The 13,764-nt window shown below is 38.5% G+C and overlaps 2 protein-coding genes and 1 non-coding gene across 8 annotated transcripts; 1 reads left to right on the top strand and 2 right to left on the bottom strand.

Annotated features, from left to right (window-relative positions):
* Positions 1–1,834: 1,834 nt before the first annotated feature.
* Positions 1,835–6,346, bottom strand: LOC103975402 (actin-101). 2 transcript variants are annotated; one of them, XM_065099519.1, is made up of 5 exons: positions 6,194–6,346; positions 3,460–3,530; positions 2,987–3,380; positions 2,285–2,903; positions 1,835–2,205 (listed from the first exon to the last, which is right to left on the bottom strand). In XM_065099519.1, exons 2-5 carry the CDS (start codon positions 3,517–3,519, stop codon positions 2,055–2,057), a joined length of 1,224 nt encoding a protein of 407 aa, XP_064955591.1. In that variant the 5' UTR covers positions 3,520–3,530; positions 6,194–6,346; the 3' UTR covers positions 1,835–2,054. The 2 variants fall into 2 exon arrangements, with proteins under 2 accessions (XP_064955591.1, XP_009388633.1); XM_009390358.3 differs by having other exon boundaries at positions 2,290–2,903.
* Positions 6,347–7,365: 1,019 nt separating this feature from the next.
* LOC135613923 (U12 minor spliceosomal RNA) lies at positions 7,366–7,520 on the bottom strand. The gene has a single exon (XR_010487404.1). It is a non-coding gene; the product is annotated as a U12 minor spliceosomal RNA (small nuclear RNA).
* Positions 7,521–7,622: 102 nt separating this feature from the next.
* LOC135607578 (uncharacterized) lies at positions 7,623–13,684 on the top strand. 5 transcript variants are annotated; one of them, XM_065099539.1, is made up of 4 exons: positions 7,623–7,732; positions 7,947–11,986; positions 12,065–12,970; positions 13,039–13,684. In XM_065099539.1, the coding sequence occupies exons 3-4, from the start codon at positions 12,935–12,937 to the stop codon at positions 13,360–13,362; spliced, it is 360 nt and encodes a 119-aa protein (XP_064955611.1). In that variant the 5' UTR covers positions 7,623–7,732; positions 7,947–11,986; positions 12,065–12,934; the 3' UTR covers positions 13,363–13,684. The 5 variants fall into 5 exon arrangements, with proteins under 5 accessions (XP_064955611.1, XP_064955624.1, XP_064955617.1 ...); XM_065099552.1 differs by having other exon boundaries at positions 7,630–11,986; positions 13,039–13,144; positions 13,214–13,684; XM_065099545.1 differs by having other exon boundaries at positions 7,631–11,647; positions 11,722–11,986.
* The last annotated feature ends 80 nt before the right edge of the window (positions 13,685–13,764 follow it).

Below are 13,764 nucleotides of genomic sequence, written 5' to 3'. Positions count from 1 at the left end.
CAGGTTGGGGGCGTACTTCGATAGGGAACCCGGCGAGTTACGTTTGTGGGAATGTATGTGGCTGGGAACTCAGGCGGATGCGGTGTCCGCTTAATAATCTAATCGATCCATTTTGATCGGACTCGTCAATTATAACGAGATAGAATTATATTAATTCAGATTTTTATTGTCCTAACTTGGATGTTGATCCGAAGCCTATCTAGATTTTATTTCATGTTGATCTTAAGATGAAATGGTGTTGAACAATTATTTTTGAAGTTGAACCTTATAAGATTGTATTGGAGAGAATGAAATACAAAAATATTAAAAAAACTATATTTGAGAGTCTTTTCTATAGTACAATCTAAGATGATTACATTCGAGTTCGAAAGAGTTCATGGATGATCCAATACAATGAATGTCATGTATCAAAGATATAGGGATTTATGTGGCAGGCAATCACCACAAACTCCCTTTCAACATCTACCATTCAAAGGATCACATGATCGCAAAATATTTTGACCCAAGTCCACCGAACAAACTTGATGCATTTCTATAGGCCCCAAAAGCTATGGGAGGTCCCTCGAAAGCTTCCAATTTTAATTTCTCTTTTTATCTCAACCATTCATAATTATAATTTGACATGTATTTTCCATTCAAAAAGCTGAGCGGTTGAGAATTAAACGGATGAAATACTGTAGAAATTTGCAGCCTTCAAAATAAAGGATTTGTTCATTTAATATTTTAATAGTTTAAAATATACGCCTCGGTCTGGCGCTTATTATCCGAATACGTCAAACTCTTTTTATGTTTCACGCGTCAACATGATGGTGAAAAACGCAGGAGAGACGGGGAGACACTCCATCTATGCGAAGAAAATGATATGGGCAAACTATTGGGGCCTCCTTTGGCACCAGCAGCTTCTTACGTCGTCAACTTTTTCCTTTGAACTCGCATGCATGCATCGGTTGACCCCTGCTTATTTTATATATAGCATGACTTTCGGTTTGATTTTATATTTGGACAAATAGAAAAATTATAGAATACGCGAATTCTTTAAATAAAGAAAAACGGTTGTTTCGGATGGTTTTAATATATATATATATATATATATATATATATATATATATATATATATATATATATTATTGCTTACCAGTGTAGAGAGATTTGTAGAATATCACGTGGACTTGTTCAGGGACTGATATTAGAAATAAAATGATTTAAACGTTATAATTCATCCAAGGCCAGGCAGGCATAGGAATGAAATGAGAATGGGGTTTAATTACAAGTGCTTAAAGAGCACATACACGCCACTCTGGTCTGGCTGAGAGAGCTAGCACACATTTCAATCCATTATTTGCATTCATGAGAAATGGTATGTGTTGGGCTCGGAAACACTGGAATGGGATCTGGTGGTTATAGTTCTGTCAGCAAGACCAGAGTGGCTACTCCAAGAAATCTAGTTGCTCCGGTGAAACCTAGACCAAATAACTGAATCAAGATGGCCTGTTTACCAGGAGCTGATACAATGAATAATAAACATGCCATGTCAAAGATTTATACAAATTAATTTGGACACAGTCCTGTGGAAATGTTAAAACCATCTTATCCACAAAACAGAAAGATTGTAAGCCATGCTGCGCAACTTCAACTAAAATCTTGATCACTACTGAAGGTTTTCAACATAACATAACAGCAAAGCGAATATTTAAAGCTGCTAAGGATTGCAAATACTGACAAATGTAAAAAAAAAAAAAAACTTAAGCACCCTTTTCAAGGCGATAAACAAAACAAATAATAGCAGAAAAACCAAGAAACATCCTCGTACAAGAATTTAGCTACAAGGTGAACCTTAGGATAAGTCCCCAAACAAGGGCATAGAACACTTGAAAACTGCAACCGGATTACAACCTTACTAGATTCATATGGATACAAAGAAACAAACATTTGATACATACTGCTTCAACCACTGCAAATACAAACGCGGCCTCCCTGTTGAACCAACACCTGACAAGAGAGCTTTCTATCAGCCCAACTCGAGAGTACATAGGTGTCTCAAATCAGTTGTGACACTACTCAGCAAAATCATGATTTGAACCAAACCAAAGACCACAAGAACATGCGTGAAACACTCCCTCAAAGAAGCAGGTAACAAGCTTAGAAGCACTTCCGGTGGACAATTGCTGGACCAGATTCCTCGTACTCTCCCTTGGTAATCCACATCTGAAAAATTAAAACATGCAATGGTCAAATATTTAATACATATATAAATAAAAATCCATCGCATAAAGAAAAAATAAACTGGACCTGCTGGAAAGTACTGAGAGAGGCAAGGATGGAGCCTCCTATCCAGACACTGTATTTCCGCTCAGGTGGGGCAACCACCTTTATCTTCATGCTGCTTGGTGCAAGTGCTGTAATCTCCTTGCTCATACGATCTGCGATACCAGGGAACATTGTTGACCCACCACTAAGCACAATGTTGCCATACAGATCTTTCCTAATATCCACATCACACTTCATAATGGAGTTGTATGTCGTCTCATGAATTCCAGCAGCTTCCATGCCGATCAAGGATGGCTGGAAGAGGACCTCTGGGCACCTGAACCTTTCGGCCCCAATTGTGATGACCTGCCCATCAGGAAGTTCATAACTTTTCTCGACAGCTGAGCTAGTCTTGGCAGTCTCCAACTCCTGTTCGTAATCAAGAGCAACATAGGCAAGCTTCTCCTTGATGTCCCTTACAATTTCCCGTTCTGCAGTGGTGGTGAAAGAATAACCTCTCTCTGTAAGGATCTTCATCAGGCAATCAGTAAGATCACGACCAGCAAGATCCAAACGAAGAATGGCATGAGGTAAAGCATATCCTTCATAAATAGGGACAGTATGGCTCACACCATCACCAGAATCAAGCACGATACCTGCAAGTTTTTGTCACAGGCATCTTAGATGAAAAGATTAAAAACAAATAACAATATCAAGCAAGCAACGAGAATATACAAACCAGTTGTTCGGCCACTGGCATAGAGAGAAAGGACTGCCTGAATGGCAACATACATAGCTGGCACATTAAAAGTCTCAAACATAATCTGGGTCATCTTCTCTCTGTTTGCCTTTGGGTTGAGAGGGGCTTCAGTGAGTAGTATAGGGTGCTCCTCAGGAGCAACACGGAGTTCATTGTAGAACGTATGGTGCCAGATCTTTTCCATGTCATCCCAGTTGCTAACAATTCCATGCTCAATTGGATATTTCAAGGTGAGGATACCTCTCTTGGACTGTGCTTCGTCACCAACATAAGCATCTTTCTGGCCCATCCCAACCATAACACCTGTGTGGCGAGGTCGGCCTACAATACTGGGAAACACTGCCCTTGGTGCATCATCGCCAGCAAATCCAGCCTTTTTCACAAAACAAAAGCATGAATTTTTGTAGTCTATGAGGCAAACACAGATTCATATGCAACAGCTATAGACTGACCTTGACCATTCCGGTTCCATTGTCGCACACAAGAGGTTGAATATCCTCAGCATCGGCCATTTCTTATAATTCTGTGCAGCCATATATGAAAAAAGATGCTTCTTAATTTGGAATATATGACTTTCCAGAGTTCAAATGTACTACTTTTCATAAAATATAACCTCAAACTAATACAATGTTTCTAGTCGTGCTCATCATATAAAACAAAATAACCACAAAGGAAAAATTATAAACAAGATATCTTATGAAATATAGCTGCTGAAGTTCATCCACAGTGTCTTATGTAATCACAAATCCTCAGCAACAGACATTTCCTACAAAACTACAGAAACATATACGACAAGGTTGCATTGTCATTAGGAATAGATGAATTCTTTTTGTGTTCTACCTATCCAAGTTCGTATGATGAACAAAGTTAACATCCGTGGTATGTTCATCATATTAAAGAAATCAAAGGAGATTATAAACACGATCTAATTAAAATAAGAGTAAGTGCATAAAAAGTACATTATCGGATAAGTCATGAGAGAGGTAGGATAAAAAGACTAAATAATAGTGAAAAAGGCAACACATGAAAAAACAGCTAAAGGTCTTTTTAGGCATATATACCACCATGTATTCATGGAATTGCATATTTGCCCCTCTGAAATGTCCATTTCTATAGACACCCTAGTGAAATCAAAATTATGGGCATCAGTCATGCAATCACAGGACATTAATAAAGGTCAAACAAGCACCAAATAAACTTGGAATTATTCTGGACCCCAAGCAGCAGGGACATGCATGCCCAGCTTAATCCACCATGCTTCTTTGTTTATAAGCCTTTAAAACATCTTCAATACAAGCATGTAATACATACTGCTCTTTTTTTTTAATTCCTCATTTTATCACACTTGGCCCAGACCAGATGTGGGGAAGAGATCCAGAGATGCTGGTACAAGCCCACAGCAATATGGATAACGAAAACCGTGCCAAAAATTTCTAGCTAAATACATAAGAAGATATCATAAAACAGGTCATCACCAGAAGATAGCATACTAATCATTTCCAAAGGCAATGTAACACATAGGGCATATAGATTAGACACTGCCACCAAATAGAATATTTGGCTAATCAAAATAGTAAGGACAACCACATGGTGAAACGAATGGAGAGAAGCAAAAAGAATATGGTGAAAAGTGAAGATGATAAAGGAGAAAAAGCAGAAATGAAGTGTCACAAATGAAAACATCATATTTGTTATCAAACTAAGACGTGACTGGGTTGAAAGCAGCGGAGTGGTAAACAGGGGTGATTGTTACATGAATGCTGAATGTTAGGGACAGATTGGCTGTATTTTCCTTTGTTATTTTCAAACTTTTTATGTAAACACCACCTAATATAATGTCCATACTTTTTTTATTGTTTGGGATTTAAAATTATGGGCAACAGAAACCTGAGTTTTGACATCTCCAATCAGGGTCTTTGAGTGATATCTATAAAATATTTAAGATTTATATTAATCCTTTTAATCATATACATTCACTTATTAATTCCTAAAATCCAAAAATCCAAATTATTGAACAGATTAGTCCTTTGAGAGTTTGAGTTTAGTTAATGACAATAATGTGGATTATTCCAAGCGAATTCCCATCCTGCTTAAAAGCCTCTTTGAGACATTACCAGAGTTCTGTATTTCCAAGAGATTCAAACAGAAAAGAACAAAGAAAAAGAATATCTGACTTCAGAACTAGATCATGTTTCTACCATCTCACATAATAATAGTCTAGTCACTGAAACAATATCTGCAGCACCTACTAAAGAAACTACAAAATATTAACTCATTTTACATGTCCAAATGAGAAATAGAAGATACAAAAATTTAAGTAGACAAAGAAACCTGATGTCTTTTCGAAAATGAAAACAAACACGAGAATTTTCCAGCCCCATCATCGGGCAAGAAAGCTGTCATTATAAGTGAGCATAACAGGTGGCAATAACTATCAAGCAACATCAAAATTGATTGTTGGTAACACAGGTTTAACAAATAACTTGTAACTTTGTACTCGTACATAAATCAGGAGAATGTCAAAATAAATGTCAATTACTTTGACAAGAGTGTCCACATGTAACAAAATTCCACTCTAGAAAAGATCAGTTCTCTGAAGGTGATGTCAGATGTGTCGGCTGCATACAAGTTCAGCTATTCTCAAGACAACCAACATAGTTCCATACATCCATAAAAGTTGAACTACGCAAGGTTAGATCGAACAAAATCAATAATAACACGACACTGGAAGATGATTCAAGCAGTTAAAATCCTCGTGTAGGATAAGAAAAGTCATACCAAGAAAAACCAAGGCATTCTTCACAGAACATAATTCACAGAATCTACAGATAGCTGACCACCGAAATGTACATATAGAGTGACCTATTTGAAGATCGAATCAGCGCTTAGTTAAGAATATAGATCCGACGACCTAACCCATAATCGAGCAAAGAAAAAGATAACCAAAATCTTTTGATGGGCAAAACCTATCGGACCACTTTGGATTCACCGATCGGAACCGAAAAGCTAAGATCTGGAACGATCAAGCTGAGAAATGGCATTCAAACAGCACAGATCTCCAGATTCACTCAGATACCGTGAGTGTTATCGGATCTGAACAACGAAACCGTCAAACACCAAGATACACTAGAAAAACACAGAAACGAGCCGATCTACAACAAAACGACCTAAATATGGAGAGCAAACCTTGCCGAAGACGGCGATCGAAGCGAGATCTGATCCTTCGAGGAGAACGAGAGGAGGCTCTCGAGATCGAGAAGAGAGAGACACTCCTCGCCAGAACAAAGAAATGGCAGTCGAGTTGAGGTCGGTCGCGCACTTTATATGACGGAGTGAGCCGGGTGTGGGGTTCGGCCGATCCGGTTCCTCCCGGTTCAAAACTTCGGGCTAAGTCTTGGCTGGACCAGTCAATTAAAGTCGAACTCCGGTTTAAAAAAATCAATAAAATTAATAAAATAAAATAAAATGTTCAAATTAAGAGAAGAATGAAATTACGTATTTCTCTATTTTATTTCTTATTATTTATATTCATATATAAATTTTAATGGTTAACTTCGATAATTACTTCTATATTTTTATATAATTACTTCTATACTGTACCAAATAATATCATATGTTAACGAATCAAGCACAAAAATAATTGCTGAAACCCTAACAGATTTGTTATTTTACTTGCTATCCACAAACATAAAAAGATTGAAGACTTTGTTAATATGTGTATATTTGAATACTTTTTTTTTGTTTGATTGATAAAGCCACTACATGAAAATATGACAGGAACAAATTTTATAAACATGTAATTGAATATTATTTGATTATTAGTAGAAGAACAAACGCCATTGATGAATATGGACTTAAACATCTTCCAACTTCTGCATGTTCAAGGCATGTGAGTGGAACCCATTTTCCAACTTTATTTATGTTAATTATGTAAAATAATGATTGCATTTGAATCATGAAGGGACAGGAGGTTTTTCTTAGTTTAAAATATTACATCTCAGAGATATAAATTTATTTATTTATTTTATGTTGCACCCGCACAGCTCAGCAAGAAGTTCTGTGAATAATCTCCTTAATTATCACATAAGATTCTCAATTTATCGGATATGTATATATATTACTTGAATATTTAATAATAGTAATCAACGATAATTCATGCTTGCATGCCAATTAATCTGGGTAGTCTTAATGAAGATTTATATGGAAGATGATATAAATGATTTTCTAGGAATATAAGCTATTTCGAACTTATAATTTACCCAATGATTATTCATATCACTTTTAGCCTGACAATGTTTAAATTATAACATTAGGACTGATGGATTAATAAGATTATGTAAGGGTATTGGTGGTGGGTTGGGAGGCCCGCACGAACGAGTTCTGCAAAGTAAGCAGCGTCAACGAACGGCCAGCCTTTCACCCCTCCATAAATTCGTGCGCATACAATTTGTAACAGCGCGGCGGGCAGCTCTCACCGCCCGCTTTGTTTTCCTTACTCATTAGTTTAAGGCAAGTTATTGGGGTTGACGTGCTTTCTATTATAAAGACGTGTTGCAGCTCCAAAGTTCTGTCTCTTGCGATGTGGGACTAAAAACCCATCTAGCTATGTGTCGACCTCGAAACCCTGGCGCAGGATCGGTTCCAAGCGAGGATGTGGTAGGGTTCTTCAACCAATGCGCTTCTCCATAGATCAGAGAAACTTGGTCTTTTCCTCAACTAGTCCAGGTTGAATGTTCTGTTATTTTGTTGATGTCTTTGTGAGTGATATCTAGAAATTGATAACTATTTCATATATAATTTTAAAAGATTGCATATCCTTTTTCTTAAGATTTTCATCCTGTTTATTTAGATTTGTGAATTGGCGTAAATTGTATCTTTTTTTCCCATTAACCGTAAGCACTAACCTAACAAAATATGTTAATCTAACATAATAAAACAGGGGATCGAAGAGGTGTTAATGACCACCATGGTCAGATGATGCTGAGTGGAAGAGGCTAGTTCTTCTCAGTGGATGTGAAGGGTATCTTGAATTTAATCCCTAGCCTCTAGTAGAGTTCATAACGTTCCACTGAATGTTCTCTCTTGAACAATATGATGATTTTTGTTGCTTCATGAGTGGTCAGGATTGACCTCCTCTTTGGAGGAGGTCTGTGAGATGGTCGGTTAATTGAAATAGTGGGATCATCCTCTTCAGGCAAAAACGCAAGTAAGAATGTTAGTGGTTTTACCCCCACCTAAAATTACTAGCATTCAGAATCAATCTGTAGGAAATTCTCCCTTATATGATCTACCTATTACAGGTGAGTATTCTACTAATGGGGTCTCCAGTATTCACTTTCTTGTTAAACTATTGGAATCTTCAATGCAGTCATAAGCTTTTTGTCATTTGATTCACCAATCATGCTATCCAGATTTGTTTTCACTCTGCATTGGGTGTTGCAGACATGCATTTGGGTGTTATTTTGATATTGGATACTCCGCAACTCTTTTTCCCTAAACTGTCACGGATATGGGTAATCTAAAGTATGAGGTATGACACTTTGGTTGGAGAGATCAAATCCTATACCTTCTTGTTTCTGCTTTAGATTTGATCTGTATTCTTTATATGAACATTGATTATCTATAGCAGTCATTCAAGTATGAATTATGTAAATGATAATCTGGGACATACTTGTATTGTGCAAATTTGAAATTTCATATCTTTTCATGGTTGATATTGATTGCTATTTTCCCATTGTAGGCTGAAGAAAGTAGGCTTAAGAAGACTATGAGCTACGTACTATGCCAGTAATTATTTGACATCTTTGAGTTGTTGGTTGTTCTGTGTCAAGCTGAATGCATACTGAAACATCAAGTTCTTTTACTGCACAATAATTACAAATGGAGTTTGGTAGCTGGTCTTCAAATGCATTGAACATTTTTAACAATGGTTCATCTAGAAAGTGGTGGCAGCAGGAGACACTTTCTAATCTTTGATTCATTATCATCACTAATAAAACTTGTCCTTGAAGACAAAATTCACACGGTATACACCTACTACCATGGTGACATTGCTTCCCAACTGAATCAGATCTATTTTCATGGAGCTGATTGGTATCACCGTATGGAATTTCTCATATGCATTTAATGTCAACATATGATGGTCTTAACTAAAAACTTATGTGCTGCATCAACTGCAATCTAGTTAGTGTAGATGGTATTGTCATCTAATTGGGAGGCAACCTTAATTTGTGTTTTCTCACATGCCTTCTGATTAATTTGGCATAAGTTCTATTCTTATGAAACTACTTATTAATCTGTGCTCGAGTACCTTTATATGATATCATATGTAGTGGTCAAGTCTACTGTTCTAGAATGTTAGATCTAAGATGCTATTCTTGCAAATCCCGAAGGTTGTCAATGCAAGAGAAAAGTATAAAATCATGTCATTGGTGTGTGCTGGTTCATATCAATTCCTCTCAGTTTGGTGGAAATTGGAAACATAAGTCGATACCTAGGTTGACCTAAATTTTGCACATGGATCACATCCTGATTCTTCATCTAACAATATGTGTCAGCTGATATAGGACTCAGAAGAAAACCAACGTTTCTTTCAGTGGCTGATAACCCCAATAGGAATATTTGTTTAGGTCAAATAGTTATAAATTTGTATGCATGTAAATAATTCATTTTTCTGAACTAATTACGTAAGTCATATTGCTGTGAGTTCTTCAAGCTTATTAGATTAAAACGCAGGATGGTTGTTGATGATTTCAACTGCAATTCGTTCAAAGAAAATAGCCAATGAACACAATCTATCAGTTCCAAGTAAATACAATAATGTCAGATGTTGCATATTGCTTAGCTATATAACTTTTTTCTCGACTTTTCTATAGTGAGATGCATGCTAAGCCGATTGTGGTATAGGTAGTGATTTCATTTCACCAGTTGACACCTTTATTTATGATTTTAAGGAAGATTGCTGAATTTTTAACTGTGAACTGTCTATGATGATTTTCCATTCTTGAGCATGACAAAGTTAATTTCGGCTGAAGCAAACTAAGTCAGCCAAGGGAAGCTGCTTCAAATGATTTCTGGTGACTAAACTGAACACATTAGGAAGGAATTTGGTTTTTCTCCCTTTAGCTACTGAAAGTAGCCCCCTGATTGACATAGGAAAAAAATGTTATTATTTACTGTTAGAATGTAAACGTCTCTTGCAGTTTGTACCTTTGGGACAGCCGTGCACTAGCAAGAATGATCACAACTATTTTCTAATTGACGTCAATCATATGATCGCAGGGGAAGGAAGTCTGAAGCCAGATACGGGTAAGAATTGGAAGAGCATTTTACATGTGTGACTCTTGCTTTCTCCTGATTATGGGAGCACCATTTTAATGTTTCTATAATCAGGAGAAAGCAAGAGTCACACCATCACACCATCACACTAAATATCTCTTATCTATTTGTCTTTCAGTTATGACACCTGAAACACATCTCTCTGCACACTATTTTCTCCATATTTGATGGTTCACAAAATTCTTTCATAATGGACTATAGAGGCATATCAGCAGACATATTTTCTTGATTATTCTACTACTACTGTCAAAATACTATGATAATTTTATTGTGATTATGTTGCATTTCCTTGTAGAACATAAGAAAAATATTCATTTTGGTGACCTACACATGACCATTTTAAATTTACTCTCTGTTGTGAAACTACTTAGTTACTTGATCGAGTCATTTATACTTTGTAATTTTGATTAAAGCACTAGAGTTACAGGCGCCTATCTTTTGTCTATTGACTTGATTTCAGCTAGTATTGAACGTAAATCAGGCAGATGTAAAAATTCATGTATTCGCTACTTCTATAAGCATTCTGCTTTAGATGTATCCAATCCCTAAATCGTATGAATTCCATTCCACCATTCTTATTCAATTTACAGGTTAGTTAGCTTCGGTGTTCCTCACTCTGATACATTAGGAGAACTAATGAAGCCTGATGGGTAGGTCTTACAGAATATCTGATCTTTGTTCCACCACTGATTATATCAATGATGGACATGGGAGCAGCAATATTTGCTACTCCACATATCATCTCTCTCCGTGCACCTGATATTTTTCTTTCAACTGTTGGATTAATCATTAGTCTAATGGTACGCAAGCCCATACGTAATCGAACCATAAAAATTGGCACTTTAGGCTTATCTAAAATTCAAGACCTTTGGTAAGTTGTACTTATCTGTCTTCCTCAATCTTTTTGAAATCCATCTTCCTTGGTAGTACAGCAAAATTTGTGATCCACAATTGAAGGTGGCCAGGAGCAACTTCTTGTTTGAAATCCATCTTCCTTGGTAGTACAGCAAAATTTGTGATCCACAATTGAAGGTGGCCAGGATCAACTTCTTGTTTGAAATCCATCTTCCTTGGTAGTACAGCAAAATTTGTGATCCACAATTGAAGGTGGCCAGGAGCAACTTCTTGTTTGAAATCCATCTTCCTTGGTAGTACAGCAAAATTTGTGATCCACAATTGAGGGTGGCCAGGAGCAACTTTGGATATGATGAGAGGACGAGAAGAGATGAAGAGAAGGGATTGGAAGCTCAAGCAGGGCTTCTTCCAACTCCAGAATGATAATGGGAATATCTCAATGAATGGGTATGAGCTGATTCCTCTCCTTTCGTTAGCAAGCGCAGTCCTTTTGCTTTTTTTTTTTTTGTCCTTTTGTACAGGTGAAGGGCCCCCCGAATGAGTAGTCGTTGTGATGTAGATGGAAGAAGATGTCAGTACTGAGAAAAGATTCGATTTTTACCTGAAGTCCGGATAAAGTGGAATCTTATGCTATGTTCTTCCGTAGCCCATAATTGAACCGAGTCCTGCACGCATACCACAACAAACAGGTGGAGAGCAAGAGATCCGTAAGAGTGGCAGAAATTTTGAAGGAGAAGGAAGATTTGAAGCCATGTAATCGTGTCTGATGCTCCTCCTCTTCATCAGGTATCTTACTTGTCAGTCTATCCACTGTTACAATCGTATGACAGTAATGACATCTGCATGTTTGATCATGCAATGCAGGATGGCTACGAGCTATTGCTGCAAGTGTGATACAGTTCAGAGCGTCAGATGTGTGTGCGTGACAATTCTACTCAGTGGCCGGTAGGTGCCATGGGGCCCATGCCATGTGGCTGCTCTTGGACCTTGCCCATTGTCTCAACCTTGGAGCTGAGGGCATCAACAGCAACCTCACCGCAACGAAACAGGAAGCCACAGTGATGGGGACGCGGAGAAGAAGACGAGCCTGGCAACGAATTGGCTCGTCTGACGCGGATGCATCGCTTCATAAGGAACCGCACCTATATGCAGCTACGTCACAGGTACCCTTCCTCAAGTATAAAACCGTCTACGTTACAGAACGCCACCATTCTATACTCTATGTTGAAGGAGAAAACTTTATTGGATATTAAGCATTTATTGTGCTTTTTTATCTTTGTTTAAATGCTTTGTTCCAAGTTTGTGAGTGTCCTTATTTGTCTGATCATATTGTTCCGCTGTCTTTCTGTTGCTTGTTCAATTTGCGTTTGAATGTTTATATAGCGATCGCGCACGTTTGCTCGTCCACTCTCTTTTTTGGCTAGATATACTGAATCTTCGCCTGCTTCTTTCCTGTTCCCGAGTCCACGAAGATTCTGATGTGCCATGCTCTTATTGGCTTGTTCCTGAGACAGAGCGAATCTAACACAGTTACTCCGTCGCCGCTGTCGAGAAGGCTACGTGGTTCGTGAGATCTCCCTCATCTCTTCTCCGCCAATGGCCTCTCGTCTCCCACGTGATCCCTGGCCCACGTCCTCGAATGCCCTCCTGCCCGCACTCTACTTATCGCCTTCCTCTTAGTTCTTCATACTCTGCAACGCTGAAGCTTGCAGTGATCGTGATAGCAAGTGAGTCATGGGCGAATCATCATCAGCCTCCTACATCCGCATGGTACGTCGAGCGACGAAGCATGTCGGACTTTGATTTGCACTGCAGTCGTTTGATGGTGTGGTTTGCAGGTGCAACATCTGATCGAGCAATGCCTCGTCTTCCACATGAGCAAGGACGAGTGCATGGAGGCGCTCGCCAAGCACGCCGACATAAAGCCCGTCATCACTTCCACCGGTATCCCATCATCCATCATCTTTCGTTTCATGGAGCATGAGATATATGGTGTCGTGTCATGTGTCGCAGTCTGGAAGGAGTTAGAGAAGGAGAACAAGGAGTTCTTCCAGGCGTACATGAAAGATCAAGCGGAGAAGGCCATGGAGATGGAGGCCGCGCAGAGGATACAGAAGATGCTATCCGAGTCGGCCGCCAAAGATTCGGAGAAGGAAGACTAAGATCAGAACCCTCCAATGCCGTCGCCATCAGTAACCTCCATGAATTCTTAGTTAGTATCACGTCTGTCGCGATCGCGGCAAGAAGATCGAGTCTAATGTATGGGCCGTGGAATGGTGAGGAAGAAGTCTGTGGTGGTGTGCATGGAATCTGGGGTGTGGAGTAGTACGTACATGTGTAAGCATGGGGATGGCTGATCCCTCTAGATGTATAGGATTCGCTAAACCTAATTCGTACGCCGGTAAGCCATCGTCATCAGACCTGTCACGCTTTTCTGGGGGCAGCTTTCAGATGAATAAGACGTCAACGGTGGCTCTTCTTTTCTTTCTTGCGTTCTTCAAAGGTTGGTGATAAGCAGGTAAACAAGAGGGGCACCCCCAGGTAGGTGGTGATTCGCCCGTTAA

This window comes from Musa acuminata, chromosome BXJ1-2 (genome assembly GCF_036884655.1).
Source record: "Musa acuminata AAA Group cultivar baxijiao chromosome BXJ1-2, Cavendish_Baxijiao_AAA, whole genome shotgun sequence".
In the NCBI taxonomy this organism is placed as follows: Eukaryota; Viridiplantae; Streptophyta; class Magnoliopsida; order Zingiberales; family Musaceae; genus Musa; species Musa acuminata.
The sequence above is the reverse complement of the archived record's forward strand: the minus strand, read 5'-3'. Positions and strand labels throughout refer to the sequence as shown.

Bases quoted from the DNA above. Each gene is read 5' to 3' on its own strand.
- LOC103975402 (XM_065099519.1), bottom strand. From the start codon at position 3,519: ATGGCCGATGCTGAGGATATTCAACCTCTTGTGTGCGACAATGGAACC. The intron at 3,381-3,459 runs GTCAGTCTATAG...TTTGTGAAAAAG, and splicing joins ATGGAACCGGAATGGTCAAG to GCTGGATTTGCTGGCGATGA. The intron at 2,206-2,284 runs GTTTATTTTTTC...TTAATTTTTCAG, and splicing joins AGTACTTTCCAGCAGGTCCA to ATGTGGATTACCAAGGGAGA.
- LOC135607578 (XM_065099539.1), top strand. From the start codon at position 12,935: ATGGGCGAATCATCATCAGCCTCCTACATCCGCATG. The intron at 12,971-13,038 runs GTACGTCGAGCG...TGTGGTTTGCAG, and splicing joins CAGCCTCCTACATCCGCATG to GTGCAACATCTGATCGAGCA.